Genomic DNA, 22,929 nt, shown 5'->3' on the forward strand with positions numbered 1-22,929 from the left:
AGTACTGCCCTAGGGTAGTATGAGGGACACATGTCACATACGCACTCTATGACTTCTTTGATTTGGTCCTGCATTAGTGAATTGAGTTTCTCAAAGTATTTCATATCCCATAGAGAAACAGTCAGTGGTGAAAATGTAGTGTAATTCCTGTGTCAGTAAATGATATCATCATTAACTTGGCCTCCAAAGCCAAAAACTGACGAGTGGGGAATTAGCCTGAATGCCTTCTTCTTCCCTGCCATTCCTCTCTGATTCAATCAAGGCCTGCCTACAGATGCTCCTATTTCTTTTTTTCTTTCCTTTTTTTTTTTTTTCTTTAGATGGAGTCTCGCTCTGTTGCCCAGGCCGGAGTGAAATGATCCAATTTTGGCTCCCTGCAACCTCTGCCTCCCGGATTCAAGTGATTCTCCTGCCTCATTTTCCAGAGTAGCTGGGATTACAGGCTCTCGCCACCACGTCCAGCTAATTTTTGTGTTTTTAGTAGAGACGGAGTTTTGCCATGTTGGCCAGGCTGGTCTGGAACTCCTTCCTCAGGTGATCCACCCGCCTTGGCCTCCCAAAGTGCTAGGATCACAGGTGTGAACCACTGTGCCTGGCTGCTCCCGTTTCTTTACTCCTTTCTCCTCTCCATCTCTGGAGTCATTGCCCTAATCAGGGCATCATCATCTTTTTCTAAAAAGGTGCACCTGCTTAACTGCCTGTCCTTCTTCCTGTCTGGCGGAACAGCCTCTAATACATCTCCATCAGTCACACTAAAAAATGCGCATCTGATGATGTAAGTTCCTTAACTAAAGTTCTTCAGTGGCTTCCCAACTCCCGTAGTATAAAGTCTGCTATCCCAATTCTAAGTTGGTCCCAATCGCTGCTAATTTCTGACCATTTTTAAAAAGCAGCTTTAGTGAGTTATAATTTACCACCATAAAGATTACCTGTCTTAAGCATACAACTCGCCGACTTTTAGTAAATGTACAAGGTCCTGCAGTCATGACCGCAATCCATTGTTAGAACGTTTCTATCACAGCAAAAAGATCCCTGGTGTCTGAGCACTTCTTACTATCCATTTTTCTCTCCTGCCACTTTGACCTGCCATCTGGCTGTTAGCATTCATCAGCTTTGGGGCAGCTCTGCTTTCAGAAGTCATTTCCTGACCCTTCATCTAATCAAGTCCAGACCTAGGGGCTTCCACAGAACTCCCTACTTAGGTTTTGAATACTTATTCATCTATGTGGCTACCAGACTGTGCTGCTTAAGGGTGGGGTGCATGTCTTGTCCATTACTTATAGGGCCTAATAGCACCTTGCACATAGTTGACGCCTTTTTTTTTTTTTTTTTTTTTTTGACGGAGTCTCACTCTGTTGCCCAGGTTGGAGTGCAGTGTCACAGTTTCAGCTCACTGCAACCTCCACTTCCTGGGTTCAAGCAATTCTCTGCTTCAGCCTCCTGAGTAGCTGGGATTACAGGCGCCTGCCATCACGCCCTGTTAATTTTTGGATTTTTAGTAGAGATGGGGTTTCACCATCTTGGCCAGGCTGGTCTGGAACTCCTGACCTCAGGCGATTGGCCCACCTCGGCCTACAAAATATTTATTTTTATATAAGAGTAAAGTACAGATAAGCTATAGCAAGTACCGAACATTTAAGAACAATTTGTTAGAGGAATATACAAAAGTAAGCTAAAAAATATTTTAAAAATTTAAAAAGCTTGAGTGTGGTGGTACACACCTGTAGTCCCAGCTACTCAAGTGGCTGAGGCGAGAGGATCACTTGAGCACGGGAGTTCAAGGCTGCAGTGAGCTATGCTTGAGTTGCTGTCTCTTCAGAGAAAAAAAAAAAAAAAAGTAAGACTGTTACTCCAGGCTGGAGTGCAGTGGCTACTCACAAGTACAACCATCATGTACCATGGCCCAAAACTCTAGGGCTCAAGCGATTCTCCTGCCTCAGCCTCTTGAATAGCCGGGATTACAGGTGTGTGCCACCACACCCAGTTTTTTAAAAAATCCGTATTATTTTTTTCTCTGAATGGGTAAAAGTCTTTCACTATTTGATTTAGTTCAGTATAGAGGACATAATAAACACTACACCAAGATATTATGTGAGAGCCATTCACTTAAAAGAATAGTTTTCGAATAGTTTAAAGCAGGGAAATCTCTTCTTAAATAAAATAGTTGCCCAGAATCACAATAGAGAAAGCAGATAAAGAGAGGCACTGCTCTGGTTAAAGTGGGTGGAGGCACGGGACTTTCTTCTGAAGCCCTCCTGACTCCTCCTTAGGCATCTTTGTGGAACTTTCCAGGGTGCCTCCAAATGTGAAAAACACTATTCAAAAAGACTTCTTTACACCTACGATGTGCCCACAAAAATACGCAAAAAAAACCCATCCTGTTTGATCCTCTCTCTGATTCCATTCTTTTTTATGGATGCATGTTTACTTTTTCGAGATGGAGTCTCTCTCTGTCACCCACGCTGGAGTGAAGCAACATGATCTTGGCTCACTACAATCTCCATCTCCTGGGTTCAATGATTCTCCTGCCTCAGACTCCTGAGTAGCTGCGATTACAGGTGCACATCACCACGCCTGGCTAACATTTTTATTTTTAGTAGAGACAGGGTTTCACCATGTTAGTCAGGCTGGTCTTGAACTCCTGACCTTGTAATATGCCTGCCTCAGCCTCTCAAAGTGCTGGGATTATAGGCGTGAGCCATCACGCCCAGCCCTACTTTTTCAATGTATATATTTATTTCCTTATTTTTAGGCAAAATCATTCTCAAGTGAGTTGCAGACATTATGACACTTTACCCCTAAATAACTTGAGTATTTCATCTCCTAAGAATAAGGACATCCTTCTGCATAACCACAGTATTTCACACCTAAGGAAATTACACTAATTTTTATTTGTTTGTCTGAGACAGTCTCACTCTGTTGCCCAGTTGGAGTGCAGTGGTGTGATCTTGGCTCACTGCAACTTCCTCCTTCTCCTGGGTTCAAGCAGTTCTCCTGCCTCAGCCTCCCAAGTAGCTGGGATTAGAGGCATCTGCTACCATGCCCAGCTAAATTTTGTATTTTTAGTAGGGATGAGGTCTCACCCTGTTGGCCAGGCTGGTCCTGAACTCCTGGCCTTAAGTGATCTGCCCACCTTGGCCAAAGTGCTGGGATTACAGGTGTCAGCCACTGTGCCTGGCCAGAAAATTATAGTAATTTAATATTCTAGTATAGTATTCTGTATTTAAATTTTCTCCAAGCTTTCTTTTATAGCTTTTGTTTTTGAACCAGGATCCAGTCAAGGTCATACAGTGCACTTGGGTCTGTTTTGAGTACCCTTTTACCCAGGACAGTTCTCCCACCACCGGTTTTACCTCCATGATGTTAACATTTTTGAAGAGTCCAGTTCAATTATCTTACAGGTGTTCTTCATTTGGAATCTGTGGGATTCTTTCCTGAGGATTATGCATTGTGTTCTGATTTATATCACCAGCTTTATCTATATTGTGTCTTCTTTACAAGAGGATTATTAGATTTTTCAAGACAACCATGTTTCACAATATCCAGAGCTATGTCACATACTCCAATTTAATCCAGAGGATGTACAGGGTTCTGTTACCTGTCATATGGCACTGGATGACACAGAAGGAAGCTGAGCACTACATCTGTGTACTTGGGCCTGGATATAAATAAACTCACGGTACTTATGATTTGTTGGCGGACTGTAGACTGGCTGATTATGGATAGATGGGCACAGATAACTCCCATAATTTCTGGTACCTGACAAGGAAAAAGAAATTGCTAAGACTGTAATCCTATAGGACACTGATGGTTATTGAGGATATTGTGGCCATTTCTGAAAGGTCCTGGGTGGGTGTGACTTTTTTAAAAGACAGAGTCTTGCTCTGTTGTCTAGCCTGGAATGCAGTAGCGCAAACACAGCTCACTGTAGCCTTGAACCCCTGGCCTCAAGTGATCCTCCCACCTCAGCCTCCTGAGTAGCTGGGACTACCGGCGCACACCACCACACCCAGATAACTGTATTTTTTTGTAGAGAAAAGGTCTCTCTTTGTTGCCCAGGCTGGTCTAGAACTCCTGGGCTCAAGTGATACTCCTGCCTTGGTCTCCCAAAGTGCTGGAATTACAGGTATGAGCCACTGTACCTGACCCCTAGGGGGTGACTTTTAAATTATCTGTTCATTATTTTTTAAAGTTTCTGATGAAAACTACTTAAAATCTATCTGTATGTGTGTATACACATATAAATAATTTGGAAGGATTTATAATCAAAGCTGTCTATAATGTGTTTTTGAGTGATAGAATATTAGATATTTTTGCTTCTATATTTTTTCTAATTTTTCCTTAATAATGATGTATTGATTTTATAACAAGACAAACTAATAAAAGTGTTGCAAGGAAGCTGGGCTTTTTTCTATGGTGACTCTGAGAATGGCAGTGGACGCCTTACCTCTCTTCTTCCCAGAGATGTCCATCAGGCTCAGGTAAGGGAAATAGGAGCCACTGGGCTTTGGTCCAGTTCTCTGCTTGGACCACTCTTCTCACCCACAGACGCATGGGTTCCTGTCTCTGTGGAAATGTCAACTTCTCAGAGAGACACACCTCAACCACTTAATATAAAAATGGCCATTATCAGCACCAGTAGGATAGGCACGGTGGCTCACACGCCAGTAATCCCAGCACTTTGGGAGGCTGGGACGGATGGATCACTTGAAGTCAGGAGTTTGAGACCAGCCTTACCAACATGGTGAAACCCCGTATCTGCTAAAAATACAAAAAATTAGCTGAGCATTGTGGTAGGCGCCTGTAATCCCAGCTACTTGGGAGTCTGAGGTGAAAGAATCACAGGAACCTGGGAGGCAGAGGTTACAGTGAGCCGAAATTGTGCCATTGCACTCTAGCCTGAGCAACAGAGCAAAACGCTGTCTCAAAAAAAAAAAAAAAAAAAAAAAAAATTGGCTAACAAACACAAGGGTACATTTACTGGGGTTTTGGGGAAAGATTTTCTTCCCTGAATAAAGACATTAAAAGGAAGCAAACATCTTTCTTCTTTCTGGACATAGTCTATTCTTCTCAGAATGTCCAAAATTGCTCTGACTACCCTATGACTACATGAACAGACAAGGCAGAAAGATGAAGAAACCCCTGGGTCTTTGATAACACAGTTGAATCACTGAATCAATCCTGGAAAATACTCTATGTCCAGACTTGTTCTTATGTGAGAGGATAAATCCTTTGGTTAAGCTTTTACCTACTGGGGTTTTTTGCTGCTAAAGGCACCCAACTGATACAAGTGCCCAGCTCACCATGCTCTAATCCTGTCATTCTTTTTGCATCTTTGTTATTTTAACAGGCTAAAATAAAGGGTGATCATCATTTTTGTTTGTTTGTTTTAAAAATTTGTTTTATTTGTTGCTGTTTTTTGAGACAAGGGCTCCCTCAGTCGCCCAGGCTGGAATATAAAGGCATGATCATGGCTCACCGGACTCAAGTAATGCTCCTGTTTCAGCTTCCCAAGTAGCTGGAAACACAGGTGTGTACTGCCATGCCTGGCTAATTTCTAAAATCTTTTTGTAGAGATGGGGTCTCACTATGTTGCCCAGGCTGGTCTTGAACTCCTGGGCTCAAGCAAGTCGCCTGCCTCGACCTCCCAAAGTGCTGGGATTATAAGTGTGAGCCACCATACCCGGCTGGTTCTCATCATTCTTAAATTACTTTTTATTTGTACCCAAGAACGACATGCACACAATTTAAAAAGTCCAGTGGTATTTCAAGATGCTCTCCTCCCTCTTCCCCAGGTCTGCTCTCCAGAGACAACTACTTTCATCCCTTTTATCTCTTCTAGCATGGCCTTCTTTATTTGTAAGTTACATAATTATATAGGTATTTCTTGATGTGTTAATTTTAAATACATTTAGATAAATTCTCTTAATTTTAAGATTTCTAAGTCTGCCTCCTTCTAGGGTCACTTACGGTCTTTTATTTACATTTATTTATTTATTTATTTTGAGGCAGGGTCTCACTTTGTTGCCCAAGCTGGAGGGCACTGGCGTGATCTCAGTTCACTGCAGCCTCTGCCTCCTAGGTTCATGCGATTCTCCTCCCTCAGCCACCCAAGTAGCTGGGACTGCAGGTGTGTGCCCCTATGCCTGGCTAATTTTTGTAGTTTTAGTAGACACAGGGTTTTACTCTGTTGCTAAGGCTGGTCTTGAACTCTTGAGCTCAAGCCATCTGCCTGCCTCAGCCTCCCAAAATGCTGGGATTACAGGCATGAGCCACCATGCCCAGCCACTTACAGCTTTTTAAATCTTGATACCTTTAATTCATCTGGATGAGTCTCTAAATTAAAGTCATTCTCATGTGTTAGTTATATCTCCCCAGAAAAACTCTACTCTTCTAGGAAATATGGACCACATCTTAGATAAAAAACAAAATCTTTCTCCCTAGTTACATACACAGTGGTTGTTTGGTGTATGTTTATAGAATGGATATTTGTGACTAAATAGACCAGGCGTCCCCAAACTTTTTATGCAGGGGGCCAGTTCACTGTCCCTCAGACCGTTGGAGGGCCGCCACATACTGTGCTCCTCTCACTGACCACCAATGAAAGAGGTGCCCCTTCCTGAAGTGCGGTGGGGGGCCGGATAAATGGCCTCAGGGGGCCGCATGCGGCCGTAGTTTGGGGATGCCTGAAATAGATGAAGGCTTTGACCCTGTACCTATCAGTAGTTGTTCTTAGCTCAATAGGACAAGCAGAGACCTCAGTAGCTACAGGAATGAAGAGGTCTTACTGGCTTTTTGAACCCAGGAAATGGCCACTGAAAGTTTACCTTCTCAAATCGGGACTCTGCATTTTTTGCCAAAGTTAGCAGTAATTCTCCTGCTGATCGCTGGGTGCAGGGATGTTTCAGGTTTCTCAGGGTATCAAATGTAGTTGTTACAAACTGGAAGAGCTCATTGGAATCAAGAAAACCTTCAAAAATCTGAAAAGATGAGGAAAATAAACTTCTAAGAACTATGGAAATATGGTATGATAGATAGAAAGTGCCCTGAACAAGGACTTGATTCTAAGTTTACAATCAGAGAAGTGGACAAAGATGTACAATGCTGTTTTGAGTCTTGTGGTTTTGTTTTGCTTTTGGAGATAGCATCTTACTCTGTCATCCAGGCAGGGGCACAATCATGGCTCACTGCAGCCTCAACCTCATGGGTTTAAGTGATCCTCCTGCTTCAGCCTTCTGAGTAGCTGAGGCTACATGCATGTGCTACCACATTCTGCTAATTTTAAAATTTTTTTGTAGAGACAGGGGTCTCACTTTGTTGCCCAGGCTGGCCACAAACTCCTGGCTCAGGTGATCCTCCTGCCCCAGCCTCCCTAAGTGTTGGAATTATGGGCTTGAGCCATGCACCTAGCCCAGTCTCGTTTACAAAGGTGAAAAGGTGGAAGCAACCTAAATGTCCACTGCTAGCATCTGTGCATGGCTTTTTGCTGCTCTGACACTAAGGCTGGAGTACAGTGGTGCGATCACAGCTCACTGTAGCCTGGACCTCCCAGGTCCAAGTAATCCTCCCACTTCAGCCTCCTGAGTAGCTGGGACTACACTCGTGCACCACCATACCCAGCTAACTTTTTTATGTGTAGAGCTGAGGTCTCGCTATGTTGCCCAGGCTGGTCTTGAATCCTGGGCTCAAGTGATCCTCCCGCCTTAGCCTCCCAAAATGCTGGGATGAGAGGGGTGACTGCCGCACCCAGTCTACTGCTCTGACATTTAGAAAGAAGCTTTATTGGCCAGGCTCAGTGGCTCACACCTGTCATCCTAGCACTTTGGGAGCCTAAGGTGGGAGGATCACTTGAGCCCAGGATTTGAGACTAGCCTGGGCAATATGGTGAAACCTGTCTCTACTAAAAATACAAAAATTAGCTGGGCATGGTGGTAGATGCCTGTAATCCCAGCTATTTGGGAGGCTGAGGGAGGAGAATCACTTGAACCTGGGAGGTGGAGGTTGTAGTAAGCGGGTATCCTGCCACTGCACCCCAGCCTAGGTGACAGAGTTAAACTCCTTCTCAAAAAAAAAAAAAGAAAGAAAGAAAGAAAGAAAGAAAGAAAGAGTCACACTTTTATAGGAGTAGGACTAAAAAAAAAAGCCCTAATGTTACACAGCTGACAGGTCCCCAGGCATAACTAAAATGCCTTGTCAGGAGACAACATACTAAAAGAATATGTCATTCTGTTTCTCATTGCATTTGGCAGTATATAAAGTCCTTCATATGATTATAATAGGTACAACCTACCGGGCACTTACTATGTGACAGGCATTTAGCAAAGCAGTTTCCATACACTATCTCATTAATTAATTAATTTTCATTATTTATTTATTTTTGAGGTGGAGTTTCACTCTTTTTGCCCAGGCTGGAATGCAATGGTGCGATCTCGGCTCACTGCAACCTCCGCCTTCTGGGTTCCAGCAATTCTTCTGCCTCAGCCTCCTGAGTAGTTGGGATTACAGGCATGTGCCACCACACCCAGCTAATTTTGTATTTTTAGTAGAGACGGGGTTTCTCCATGCTGGTCAGGCTGGTCTTGAACTCCCGACCTCAAGTGATCTGACTGCCACGGCCTCCCAAAGTGCTGGGATTACAGGCGTGAACCAACACACCCAGCCTCATTTAACCACAACTGAATTGTAAACAGTGTAAATTATAAAAACTGTCCCAATTTTTACAGATCTCCATTGTACAGATGAGAAAATTGGTGTACAGAGAGACAAAATTACTTGATACTTTTGACCCTAAATGAGTGAGAGCTGTAGGTTTTCCTTACTTTCCCCTACCCCCCAGCATGCCTGGTACCTAGCAGATGTGTAAGTATTTATTGAATAATGAATAACTAGATTAATTTTAAAACGTCTGGCTTGTTGGATCAACCATACTCTCTGGCAGCTCCTTTTTGTGACCGGCATATACTTTTGCAAGAGGCTGGCAATTATTAATAGTAGGAGCAGAGCTGGTATGAAGTGAAATCCAGGGATACTGGCCTCAATGGCTGGTTGACCTTACCTCCAAACTAAGAGGGCAAGGTGTATAGGAGCCAGGGACATAGTGCCTTGTCTCCAAACTATGGAATGTTTTGGGCCACATTCCCTGGACAATTGTGTATGGTTTTGTTTTATTTATTTATTTATTATTTCTTGAGTCGAAGCCTTGTTCTGTCACCTGGCTGGAGAGCAATGGTGTGATCTAAGCTCACTGCAACCTCCTCCTCCCGGCTTCAAGAGATTCCCCTGCCTCAGCCTCCCGTGGGACTACAGGCATATGCCACTATGCCCGGCTAATTTTTTGTATTTTAGTAGAAATGGGGTTTCACCATGTTGGCCAGGATGGTCTTTTTTTTTTTTTTTTTTTTTTTGAGGCGGAGTTTCGCTCTCGTTACCCAGGCTGGAGTGCAATGGCGCGATCTCGGCTCACCGCAACCTCCGCCTCCTGGGTTCAGGCAATTCTCCTGCCTCAGCCTCCTGAGTAGCTGGGATTACAGGCACACGCCACCATGCCCAGCTGATTTTTTGTATTTTTAGTAGAGACGGGGTTTCACCATGTCGACCAGGATGGTCTCGAACTCTCGACCTCGTGATCCACCCGCCTCGGCCTCCCAAAGTGCTGGGATTACAGGCTTGAGCCACCGCGCCCGGCCAGGATGGTCTTGATCTCCTGACCTTGTGATCTGACTGCTTCGGTCTCTCAAAGTGCTGGGATTACAGGTGTGAGCCACCATGCCTGGCCAGTTTTATTTTACAAGAAATGACGAGAACTTTTTCCAAGTGGTTTTTACTATTTTACATTTCTATGAATAAATGCAGGAGACTTCTGGTTGTTCCCTACCCTCGCCAACACTTCTGGCTGTGGTTATAATTTTAGCCATTCTGATTACCTGGGCAATTCTGAAGGGACAGCTGTAGAAGCATTTAACGGCAGAGCTGGAGAGCTCCAGGAATTCTCGAAATTTTGTCAATGCTCTTTTCAAGTTTTGCTGATTTTTCTTGTCACGAGTGGTATCTGGGAAGAAAATATAAAATATTAATACTTTCTGGCTTCTTTTTTTCTTCTTGATTTTACGGGCCTGGTTGATCTCCAGTTTAAAGTGGATCCCAAGGTCACACTCTTCTTTATCACTTGAACAAAAAAATCCCTGAAGGAGGGAGTGTGTGTTCATCTGAAGGCTGATGTAGTTTTCTTTTCTTGTGGAACAATATATAAAAAGAGCCAAAAGAAAATGCAAAGAGGAGGTTGAGGCAGGCGGATCACTTGAAGTCAGGGGTTTGAGGCAACCCTGGTCGACATGGTGAAACGGTCTCTACCAAAAATTTAAAAAATTAGCCGGGCGTTATGGTGCTCTCCTGTAGTCCCAGCTACAGGAGACTGAGGTGGGAGGATCACTTTAACCCAGGAGGCAGAGGTTGCAGTGAACTGAGATCATGCCAGTTCACTCCAGCCTTGGTGACAGACCCTGTCTTAAAAAAAAAAAAAAAGCAAAAGCAAAGAGCTTTTTGCAAGAGCAGAGCATTTGAGTGATTTGTGAATACAACTAAAGCGTGCTGCCTCATTTCCCCACTAGTGAGGAATTCTGAGGGGGTCTCCTTATAAAGCTTAGGTTTCCAGAAAAAATTGCCCAACTTTATACTGTGTATATTTCTGATATCAGAACTCTTCATCACATGTCTAGTTTTGCTGATCATTGAGGATGCCAACACTACTTGCAGTATCTTGTTTTTCTCATGTTTTATCATGATCTCATGTTTGCGGGAAATTTGTAGATGGAAAATTTATCTTTGAGCCCTTTGCTGAGGATACTCTCTCTCCAACTAGAAAATAAGCTCCCTGGGGGAAGGCATCTTGTCTGTCTTGTCTACTGATGCATCAGGAGAACAATAAATGCTTCATAAATATTTGCGAATCAATAATCAACTATTTCTCTGGCTGTATATCTAGTAGACATTGCTCATATTCAGAGGTGCCCAAAGACAGGACGGCTGCTTTGGGAGGCATGGAGCATCCTCATCCATGTAAAGCGCAGACCCAGGCAGAGCTACTATAGTTGTGCATAGTTTAGCAATGGGTATATGTTTTGAGAAATGCCCCATTAGGCTATTGCGTCCCTGCACAAACATCACATAGAGCATACTTTTTTTTTTTTTTTTTTTTTTTTAAATACGGTGTCTCACTCTGTCACCAGGCTGGAGTGCAGTGGCATGATTTCGGCTCACTGCAACCTCTGCCTCCTGGGTCCAAGCAATTCCCCTGCTTCCACCTCCTGTGTAGCCGGGACTACAGGTACATGCCATGGTGCCCAGCTAATTTTTTGTACTTTAGGAGAGATGGGGTTTCACCATGTTGGTGAGGACAGTCTCAATTTCCTGACCTCGTGATCAGCCTGCCTCGGACTCCCAAAGTGCTGGGATTACAGGTGTGAGCCACCGCGCGGCTGGTGCTGTACTTTTTTATGACTGGCAGTGCCGTAGGTTTGTTTACACCAGTATCACCACAAACATGAGTAACATATTGTGCCATAATGTTATGATGGCTATGATGTCACTAGGTGATAGAAAATTTTCAGCTCAGCTGGGCATGGTGGCGGACACCTGTAGTTCCAGCACTTTTTGAGGCTTAGGCAGGAGGATTGCTTGAGCTCAAGAGTTGGAGACCAGCCTGGGCAACATAGTGAGACTTTGTTCCTTTTTTCTTTTTCTGAAACAGTGTCTTGCTCTAGTGCCAGGCTGGAGTGCAGTGGCATGATCTCAGCTCACTGCAACCTCCACCTCTTAGGTTAAAGCGATTCTCCTGCCTAAGCCCTGAGTAGGTGGGACTACAGAGGCACACCACCACACCCAGCTAATTTTTGTATTTTTAGTAGAGACGGGGTTTCACTATGTTGGCCAGGATGGTCTTAATCTCTCGACCTCATGAACCACCCATCTTGGCCACCCAAAGTGCTGGGATTACAGGCATGAGCTACTGTGCCTGGTGGAAATTTCATTTCTTAAAAAAAAAAAAAATAATAATAATAAGGCTGGGCGTGGTGGTTCATGCCTGTAATTCTAGCATTTTGGGATGCCAAGGCAGGCAGATCACTTGAGGTCAGGAGTTTAAGACCAGCCTGGTCACATTAAGTAACATTTAGTAGAGATGTAAAGCCCCATCTCTACTAAAAATACAAAAATTAGCCAAGTGTGGTGGTGGCCACCTGTAATCCCAGCTACTTGGGAGGCTGAGGCATGAGAACCACTTGAATCTGGGAGGTGGAGTTTGCAGTAAGCTGTGATCACACCACTGCACTCCAGTCTGGGCAACAGAGTGAGACTCCATCTCAAAAAAAAAAAAAAAAAAAAAAAAAAAAAAGGAAAAGAAAAAAAAACTTCAGCTCTATTCTAATCTTATGTGATCCTTGTTATAGAAATGATTAGCTGGGCCGGGCGCGGTGGCTCAAGCCTGTAATCCCAGCACTTTGGGAGGCCGAGGTGGGTGGATCATGAGGTCAAGAGATCGAGACCATCCCGGTCAACATAGTGAAACCCCGTCTCTACTAAAAATACAAAAAATTAGCTGGGCATGGTGGCACGTGTCTGTAATCCCAGCTACTCAGGAGGCTGAGGCAGGAGAATTGCCTGAACCCAGGAGGCGGAGGTTGCGGTGAGCCGAGATCGTGCCATTGCACTCCAGCCTGGGTAACAAGAGTGAAACTCCGTCTCAAAAAAAAAAAAAAAATGATTAGCTATTGGCTGAAATGTCATTACATGTGCATGAGTGTACTTGGTAGGGAAAGAGTAGTTTGAGTTTCAAATACTGCAGGGATGCTGGGTTAGGTATCCTCTCAAGTCCCTTCTAACCACAGAAGTCAATGGTTCATTCCTTGACCACACCGGCCCTCTGTTTTTCAAACTCCTCAAGCTCATGTCTACCAAGGATCCTCTCCTTAGCCGTTTCTTCTGTCTAATACACTTTTCTTACCTCTCTAGCTGGCAAATTGCTCCTTATTCTCCAGATTACATTTTCTGAATCCTGCAACTAGATTTGATTCTTACTCATGGCCTGTGTAATTTCTCTTCATAAGGAAATTAATTTTCCTGCAGCCTCGACCTCCTGGACTCATATGATTCTCCCTTAGCCTCCTGAGTAGCTAGGATTATAGGTATACTTCACCATGCCAGCTAATTTTTAAAATTTTTTGTGGAGAAGGGGTTTCGTCATGTTGCCCAGCATAGTCTTGAACTCCTGGGCCCAAGTGGTTCTCCTGCCTTGGCCTGGCAATATGCTGGGAACACAGGAGTAAGCCACTGCATCCAGCCTTACTGCCACTTCTGACCAAACTAAACACTCTAGTTTGTCCACAGGGCCACATGTTTAGCCAATCCTTGACTATGCAGATGGATGACAGTGATATGTCTGATCCAGTGTTAGGATTCTAATTACTAAGTCAGTGTTGCTTCATCTCTGCCTATGGACCATGTATCTTTCTCTTTATGAACTACTGTAAAAAGCCTTTCGAGAACATGGGGACTGAGTCAGTAAGGAGGGCTGGTGCTTATGTTGTGCTGGAGAATTCACTCAGGACCTCACGGCCTTCAGCAGTGCCTTACACTTCAGCCGCAGGGTGATATCCAGCAGGTAGTGAATGCCCTCTCCAGCCTCCTTGGCCACCTTTTCCTGTGGGTCCCCACAGAGCAGTGCCATCAGAGCCACTAGGTGTCCGAGTCTGTGGAATCGAAGTGGAAGCTTAATTGAGAAAGAAAAAGATAAGTGTCATCAGAATACACATGCATTTAGTGCCTTCAATTTGAATTTTTAAGAATTAATCCCAATTCTACTCCCAACTCAAGAAAGTGCAAGGGTCACAATCAGCCTGTGGATCTCTGTAGGGCTCATATTTAACATGGGTAGATGCAGTATAGCCAGCAGATGGTGTTATTAATAAATAGGAAAATTGTAACCTAAGTAAACAATCTGAAAAATGAAAAAGCTTTGTGCATAAAGATGTTAGTCTAGCACTGTTTTTCTTTTTCTTCTTTCTTTTATTTTTTGAGGCAGTCTTGTTCTGTCGCCCAGGCTGGAGTGTAGTGGCACAATCTTGGCTCACTGTAACCTCCGCCTCCTGGGTTCAAGCAATTATCCTGCCTCAGCTTCCCGAGTAGCTGGGATTGAAGGCACTAAATGCATGTGTCACCAAGCCTGCCTAATTTTTTTTTTTTTGTATTTTTAGTAGAGACGGGGTTTCACCATATTGGGCAGGCTGGTCTTGAACTCCTGATCTGGTGATCCACCCGCCTCAGCCTCCCGAAGTGCTGGGATTACAGGCATGAGCCACCGTGCCTGACTTATTTTTATTTTTTAATTTTAATTTTCGTGAGCACAGAGTAGGTTTAAATATTTGTGGAATATATAGATGTTTTGATACAGGCATGCAATGTATAATAATCACATTATGTAAAATGGAGTATCCATCCCCTCAAGCATTTATCTTTTGTGTTATAAATAGTCCAATTATATTCCTTCAGTTATTTTAATTAATTTTTTTTTTGAAATGGAGTTTTGCCCTTTTCACCCAGGCTGGAGTATAATGTCTTGATCTTGGCTCATTCCAACCCCCGCTTCCCGGGTTCAAGCGATTCTCCTGCCTCAGCCTCCTGAGTAGCTGGAATTACAGGCATGAGCGACTGCACCCAGTTAATTTTTGTATTTTTAGTAGAGATAGGGTTTTGCCATGTTGGCCAGGCTGGTCTCAAACTCTTGACCTCAGGTGGAGGTTACAGGTGTGAGCCACTGCACCCGGCCAATAAATGCACATTTAATATTACTAAATAAAAATATATTAAAATTTAAATATTAAAAATTATTAATGCACAAGTAAATAATTTTTGACTACAGTCACCCTGTTGTGCTATAAAACATTAGGTCTTATTCATTCTAACAATTTTTTTGGTATCTATTAACCATTCCCACCTCTCTCTAACCCTGCCACGACCCTTCCCAGCCTCTGATAACAATCCTTCTATTCTCTATCTCCATGAATTCAATCGTTCTGATTTTCAGATCCCACAATATGTGAGAACATGTGAGGTTTGCCTTTCTGTGCCTGGCATATTTCACTCAGCATAATGACCTCCAGTTCCAGTTACGTTGTTGCAAATGACAGGATCTCATTCTTTTTATGGCTGAATAGTATTCAGCTGTATTTAAGTACCACATTTTCTTTATCTGTTCATCTGCTGATTGACACTTAAGCTGCTTCCAAACTTTGGCTATTGTGAAGAGCACCGCAACAAACGTGGGAGTGCAGACATCTCTTCAGTATACTGATTTCCTTTCTTTGGGGTATAAACCCAGAGGTGGTCTAAAGACCACTTTGGGCTGGGGGTGGTAGCCCATACCTGTAATCCCAGCTTTGGGAGGCTGAGGTGGGCAGATCATCCGAGGTCAGAAGTTTGAGACCAGCCTGACCAACATGGAGAAACCCTGTCTTTACTAAAAATACAAAATTAGCCAGGCGTGGTGGCACATCCCTGTAATCCCAGCTACTAGGGAGGCTGAGGCAGGAGAATTGCTTGAACCTGGGAGGCAGAGGTTGCGGTGAACTGAGATTGCGCCATTGCACTCCAACCTGGGCAACAAGAGTGACACGCTATCTCAAGAAAGAAAAGAAAAAAACAAAAAACAAAAAACAAAACAAAACACCCCCCAACACACTCTGGAAATAACTGCATGACAATAGTAAAGAGAATTATGGTATAGCCAGTCTATGAATACGACCATTAGAAACCAAGTGTCTGGCCAGGTGTGGTGGGTCAGGCCTGTAATCCCAGCATTTTGGGATGCCTGGTGGGGGTGGGGGGCGGTGGATCACAAGATCAGGAGTTGGAGAGCAGCCTGAACCACACAGCAAAACCCCATCTCTACTAAAAATACAAAAAATTAGCTGGGTGTGGTGGCAGGTGCCTGTAATCCCAGTTACTCGGGAGGCTGAGGCAGGAGAATCATTTAAACGGGAGGTGGAGGTTGCAGTGAGTCGAGATCGTGCCATTGCATTCCAGCCCAGGCGACAGTGCAAGACATCTCAAAAAAAACAAAAAAAAAAAGAAAGAAATCAAGTATCTAAGGAATTTATAATGTGTTGTTCTGTTAAGTAAAAAAGCCAAATGCAAAGTTGAGATATAGCACTTAATTCTATTTATAAAATTCTTTCATTAATATCCTGCTTTATTATGGAAAAAAATGCATGTAAGGTAGCTGGCAAAAATCATACCAGAAAAAAAATATATAACTTTAAATAAACAGTGGAGAAAACTGGATAAATTAAAACATTGGCTGGGTGTGGTGGCTCACACCTATAATTCCAGCACTTTGAGAAGCTGAGGTGGGCAGATCATTTGAGGTTAGGAGTTCGAGACCAGCCTGGCCAACATGATGAAACCCTGTCTCTACTAAAAATACAAAAAAAATTAGCTTGGCATGGTGGTGCACGCCTGTAATGCCAGCTACTCAGGAAGCTGAGGCAGAAGAATTGCTTGAACTTGGTAGGCGGAGGTTGCAGTCAGCTGAGATTGCACCATTGCACTGCAGCCTGGGCAATAGAGTGAGACTCCATCTCAAAATAAATAAATAAAAAAAAATTTAAAAATTAAAAAATAATAAAAATTAAGGTGGAAAAGTTAAATGAAATTAAGAATGTGGTTACATACAGAATACGTAGTCATCATTTGCTTCAGGCAGGCCATGGAGCAAGGTTCTGCACTTTCTCAGGGCTAACGTAAAGGTACACACAATGATGCATATAACATGATTCACACTGTCCTTAAGATAAGAAGCAACTAGCCATGCAGAGGAAGCACAGCTTCCTAGGGTTGAGACAGAAAGAAATTTCTTCTGTGGCTCTACAGAAATAAGACACAGAAATATATATATATATATATATATATATATATATATATATATATATATATAAATTTTTTTTTTTAAGATGGAGTTTCACTCTTGTTGCCCAGGCTGGAGTGCAAGGGTGCGATCTCAGCTGACTGCAATCACCACCTCCAGGGCTCAAGCAATTCTCCTGCTTCAGCCTCCCAAGTAGCTGAGATTACAGGCATGAGCCACCACGCCCGGCTGATTTTGTATTTTTAGTAGAGATGGAGTTTCTCCATGTTGGTCAGGCTGGTCTCAAACTCCTGACCTCAGGTGATCTGCCTGCCTCGGCCTCCCAAAGTACTGGGATTACAGGCATCAGCCACCTCGCCCGGCCAAGACATAGAAATATCGTGAACAGCCTTTGCAACCTATTTACAGTAAACACAGCAAGACGCAAAGCTGTATAACATCTTGAATTCACTGATACAACCTTCGTTTATTCAGTCAATAAATACAGTGTCAGTTATGTGCCAGGAGCTATGACTGGCACTGGGGATATAAGCAGTGAACAGAAGAGACTATCCCTGCTTGCGGAGGTGATGATCTGGTTGGGGAAACACCAAGTAAACAAAATAAATACGTAAAATGTATCATGTATTCAATGATGATAAATGTCACAATTAACAAAAATTCAGGGAAAAGGGATAACAATTGTTATTTTAGGATAGTCAGGGAAGGCCTCACTAATATTGAAATGAGAGATTGAGCCATGCAGATATCTGGGAGAAGAGTATTCCGGGCAGAGAGAATGGCAAGTGCCAAGGACTGAGACAGGTATGGTTGGTGTTTCTGAGGAACCATGAGTGGGTCAGGTTGGCTGGAGCAATGTAAACCAGAGGGAAAGAAACAGGAAGTAGATGAAGAATGGGCCAGAAGGTGTGGCAACCTGAGAACACTGTGAGTGAGGATTCTGGCTTTTATTCTGAGGCGGTAAGGCATCAGAGGGTATTGAGCAGAGGAGGGACATGAAGTGACTTACATGTACTCAATAACATTTAATTGAGCATCAACCACATGGCAGATTCTGTGCTAGGCAGGCACTGGGGCTACTGTGGTGAACAAAACTAGTATAATTGCTGGGCATAGTGGCTCATGCTTGTAATCCCAGCATTTGGGGAGGCAGAGGTTGGGAGACTGCTTGAGCCCAGGAGTTTGAGACCAGCTTGGGCAGTATTGTGAGACCCCCATCTGTATAAAAAATAAAAAAATTAACCGGGCGTGGTGGCACATGCCTGTAGTCCCAGCTACTTGGGAGGCTAAGGCAGGAGCATCACTTGAGGACAGGAAGTTGAGGCTGCAGTGAGCTGTGATAGCACCAATGCACTTCAACCTGGGCAACAGAGTGAGACCCTGTCTCAAAAAAACAAGAAAAATAGGACAAGCATAATCACTGGTGGACTTTATATTATGTTAGTGGGAAATAGGAAACACAGAAGTAAAGAAAGAATCAAGTCAGATAACCTCTGATTCTAGACAGCCCTAGCAAGGAGAGAGTGATAAGACAGACAGCAAGCATACGTCTATCCGTGGTGAGCAGAGGCCCTTTGAGGTCAAGACATCTACACAGTGCTAAAGAACCAGGAAGAGGCTGGGCATGGTGGCTCACGCCTGTATTCCCAGCACTTTGGGAAGCCGAGGTGGGCGGATCACTTGAGATCAGGAGTTGGAGACCAGCCTGGCCAACACAGTGAAACCCCGTCTCTACTAAAAATACAAAAATTAGCCAGGTGTGGTGGTGGGCACCTGTAATCCCAGCTACTAGGGAGGCTGAGGCAGGAGAATCACTTGAACCCAGGAGGTGGAGGTTGCAGTGAGCCAAGATTGCACCACAACACTCCAGCCTAGGTGACAGAATGAGATTCCATCTCAAAAAAGAAAAAAAAAAAAAATAACCAGGAGGGGCTGGCACTATGCAGAGCTAGGGAAAGTCACTCCAAGCAGAGAAGGCAGCAAGGGCAAAGGCCATGAGGCAAGAAGAGTCTTAGGTAGGAAGAAACAGAAAGGCGGATGCTGTGTGGTTAAGTCAGAGGACAGGTGTAGAGAGGCAGGCAGAGCTACATGAGACACAACCCTGTATTCTAAGAGCAGTTTGGAAATCACTGGATCAAACAAGTGACATGGGGGAAAAAAAAGAAAAGTAAAGAAAAGATAAGGGGGAAAAGCAAAGAAACAAAAACAAAAGCAAGAATGACATGGATCTGGAGAGGCTGCCTCTGGCTATGTGTAGAGAACAAATGGGAAGTCCCCACCCCAATACACTCATGTACCAAAAAGAACTTGGAAGGGGCCAGGCACAGTAGCCCACGCTTGTAATCTCAGCACTTTGGGAGGCCAAGGCAGGTGGATCACTTGAGCCCAGGAGCTCGAGACCAGCCAGGGCGACATGGTGAAATCCCATTTCTATAAAAAATACAAAAATTAACCAGTTGTGGTGGTGTGTGTGCCTGTAGTTCCAGCTACTACGGAGGCTGAGGCAGGAGGACTGCTTGGGCCCAGGATGGGTCAAGGGTGCATGAGCCATGATCATGCCACTGCACTCCAGCCTGGCTGACAGAATAAGATCCTGCCTCGAAAAAAAAAAAAAAAAAAAAAAATCCAGAAGACTGCACCACACCACACTCTGCACATTCTGGATGTTCACAGACCCCAATGGGGCCTAGGTTAACCACTCCCATATCTGCAACACGATTTTTTTTTTTTTTTTTTGACAGAGTGTTGCTCTGTAGCCCAGGCTAGAGTGCAGTGGTATGATCTCGGCTCACTGCAGCCTCCACCTCCCAGGTTCAAGCGATTCTCCTGCCTCAGCCTCCTGGATAGTTGGGATTACAGGTGCCTGCTACCATGTCTGGCTAATTTTTATATTTTTAATAGAGACAGAGTTTCACCATGCTGGCCAGGCTGGTCTCTAACTCCTGAGCTCAAGTGATCCACCCACCTCGGCCTCCTAAAGTGCTAGGATTACAGGCTTAGCCACTGCGCCCAGACCCATATTTGCAACTCTCTCTGGGAAAAACATATGCTAAGGAATGTCTCTAGGACCTGGAGAGAGAATAACCTACAGGAAGGAATCATCCGAAACTCTATTCTTCAGTCTGTAGCCAAAATTAGAGGTTGAGGGTTGTGGAAGGAGGAAAAATGCATTGCTGGTATCAAAATAATAGGGCAGTCAGTGACGGCCAGAAAATACTTGTTTTCGTTCACTAAAGAAAAAAAAGAAAATAGCGTAGTTGGAGGGACTGCACTTACTTTAATAAGTTTGGATGTCTTTTCAATGTGAGAAATAAAGGGCTGTCTGGAATGCAGTCCGTTTAAACATGACTGTTAGAATATTCGTATCAGGAACAAATTATTTTCCCTCTTGTGCTTTGGGCAGGAAGAAAAAAGAGAGAGAAAAGAGAGAAAGAAAGAAAGAGAAAGAAAGAGAGAAAAGAAAGAAAAGAAGGAAGGAAGAAGGAGAAATGAAAGAAAGAAATTAAAGAAAGAAAGAACAGATTATCTAAGGAAAATTTTGGTATAAGGACCATTCCTACCCTACCAGCCTCTCTTCCAATTCCCAGGACTTATTATGCAAGTTGGAGAAATGATGTGTGGGGACAGGAGATGCACCAATGGCTAGAAAACCTTCTCAGGGAGGCCGGGCGCGGTGGCTCAAGCCTGTAATCCCAGCACTTTGGGAGGCCGAGGCGGGTGGATCACGAGGTCAAGAGATCGAGACCATCCTGGTCAACATGGTGAAACCCCGTCTCTACTAAAAATACAAAAAATTAGCTGGGCATGGTGGTGCACGCCTGTAATCCCAGCTACTCAGGAGGCTGAGGCAGGATAATTGCCTGAACCCAGGAGGCGCAGGTTGCGGTGAGCTGAGATCGCGCCATTGCACTCCAGACTGGGTAGCAAGAGCGAAACTCCGTCTCAAAAAAAAAAAAGAAAGAAAGAAAGAAAGAAAACCTGCTCAGGGAAGGGCAAAGAGAGAGATGATCAGATGGAAAAAGGAAAAAAGTTTTGAGGAATTCTTGTTAGGAGTTATGGAGAGGATTCTCAACTGAGAAGTGAGTGCGTGAAGAAAGGAGAAGTTGTTTTTAAAAGAGATATGGCTAGGTGCAGTGGCTCATGGCAGTAATCCCAGTGCTTTGAGAGGCTGAGGCAGGAGGACTACTTGAAGTCAGGAGTTCAAGACCAGCCTGGACAACAAAGTGACACCCCTGTCTTTACAAAAAATTTTAAAAATTAGCCAAGCGTGGTGATGTGTGACTGTAGTCCCAGCTACTTGGAAGGCTGAGGCAGGAAGATTGCTTGAGGCCAGGAGTTCAAGGTTGCAGTGAGCTATGATGGCGCCACTGCACTCCAGCCTGAGTGATGGAGCAGGACCCTGTCTTGAATAATAATCATCATCATAATGAGATGCCATATGGAGAGGATTCAGAACTGAGAAGTGAGGCAGAGAAAGAGAAAAATGAAGATCTGAATAGAGGTGCCATAGCATCATTCTCTTTGAGTTGCGGGGAGATAATTAAGTTGATTTATTTAAACTTGCCTGCTGGACTCAAATACAACACTATACAGAGATTAGGCAACCGTGGCCCTCAGGCATTTTCAGGTTACATTTACTGTATCACTATGTTCCAGCTGCTGTGCTAAGCAACTGGGATGCAAAGATGAATCAACATAGTACCTGGCCCCAAGCTGCTTAGGAGAAGGGCAGATATGAAGATGATACCAAGCGCTATGATGCTGTGACAGTCCATGAGCATGAAGGGGACACAGGAGCAGTCTGGGGAGTCCTAAAGAGGAGGGCAAATAGGCAGTGGGGTAATGGGTTTGGATTTTTACAGGGCTGCTCACCTCCAAGATGAGATGTCTGGATAAGCACTTCAGAACTTGAGCCATGCTGGCTGTGGCCCGTTCCCGCTCATGGTCTTTGACTGACTGTAACCAGGGGTCCATGTGCTGTGAGAAACAAAAGGAGGCTTTAATGGTTTATCAGGAAATTTGGGGTACCATCTTTATTGTGTTTAGAAAAAAGTGCAGAGAGAGAAGTTCCAAGCTGCTACCAGATCTGAAAATACTTTGGTAAATACTATTACAGCTTGGGTTGGAAATGAAAGTGGTAGAATGACAAGCAAGGCGCGAAGACCTAGGCAGTGGGTGATTTGGCTGCTACAAAGGAGCTTCTTTTCTTTTTTTGAGATGGAGTCTTGCTCTGTGGCCCAGGATGGAGTGCAATGGTGCAATCTCAGCTCACTGCAATCTCAGCCTCTCGGGTTCAAGCAATTCTCTCACCTCAGCCTCCCGAGTAGCCAGGATTACAGGCATCTACCACCATGCCCACTAATTTCTGTATTTTTGTGGAGACGGGATTTTACCATGTTGGCCAGGCTGATCTCAAACTCCTGACCTCAGGTGATCCACCCGCCTTGGCCTCCCAAAGTGCTGGGATTACAGGCGTGAACCACTGCACCTGGCCAGAGCTTATTTTCCCTTCAGCCCAATTCTTCAATTAATTTTTCTGTACATCTGAATGGTTTTAGCCCTTTCAAATCTGCCTTGAAAAGAAGTAAAGTTAACAACATACTATTAACATTAAAGAATTATGAGAACAGCCAGGTGTGGCTGCTCATGCCTGTAATCCCAGCACTTTGGGAGGAATTACAGATTGCTTAAGCCCAGGAGTTGGAGACCAGCCTGGGTAACATGGTGAAACCCCATCTTTGCAAAAAAATCCAAAAATTAGGTGGGCTTGGTGGCGTGTACCTGTAGTCCCAGCTGCTCGGGAAGCTGATGTGGGACAATTGCTTGAGCCTGGGAGGTGGAGATTACAGTGAGCTGAGATCATGCCACTGTACTCCAGCCTGGGTGACAGAGTGAGACCCTGTCTCAAAAAAAGAAAAAAAGAAAGGCTTGAATTAAGCTACCAAGGCAGGAAAGTACAAAGTACAACTGAATAAAGAGGAGGAACCCAATCTGGCTGGTATGCTAATGTACAA

General features: G+C 44.1%; 1 protein-coding gene across 2 annotated transcripts in view; it reads right to left on the reverse strand.

The window, feature by feature from the left end:
* MROH8 (maestro heat like repeat family member 8) overlaps positions 1-22,929 on the reverse strand; it is a 71,006-nt gene that overhangs the window by 25,811 nt on the left and 22,266 nt on the right. The window contains exons 8-12 of one of the 2 annotated variants that reach the window (XM_003931999.3): positions 21,788-21,892; positions 13,627-13,762; positions 9,924-10,048; positions 6,828-6,980; positions 3,599-3,759 (exon numbers count right to left, since the gene is read on the reverse strand). In XM_003931999.3, coding sequence (XP_003932048.3) covers positions 3,599-3,759; positions 6,828-6,980; positions 9,924-10,048; positions 13,627-13,762; positions 21,788-21,892 — 680 coding nt within the window. The remainder of the gene's footprint in view (positions 1-3,598; positions 3,760-6,827; positions 6,981-9,923; positions 10,049-13,626; positions 13,763-21,787; positions 21,893-22,929) is intronic. The other variant, XM_074406499.1, reaches the window with a different exon arrangement.

The sequence above is a fragment of the Saimiri boliviensis genome, chromosome 9, assembly GCF_048565385.1.
Source record: "Saimiri boliviensis isolate mSaiBol1 chromosome 9, mSaiBol1.pri, whole genome shotgun sequence".
In the NCBI taxonomy this organism is placed as follows: domain Eukaryota; kingdom Metazoa; phylum Chordata; class Mammalia; order Primates; family Cebidae; genus Saimiri; species Saimiri boliviensis.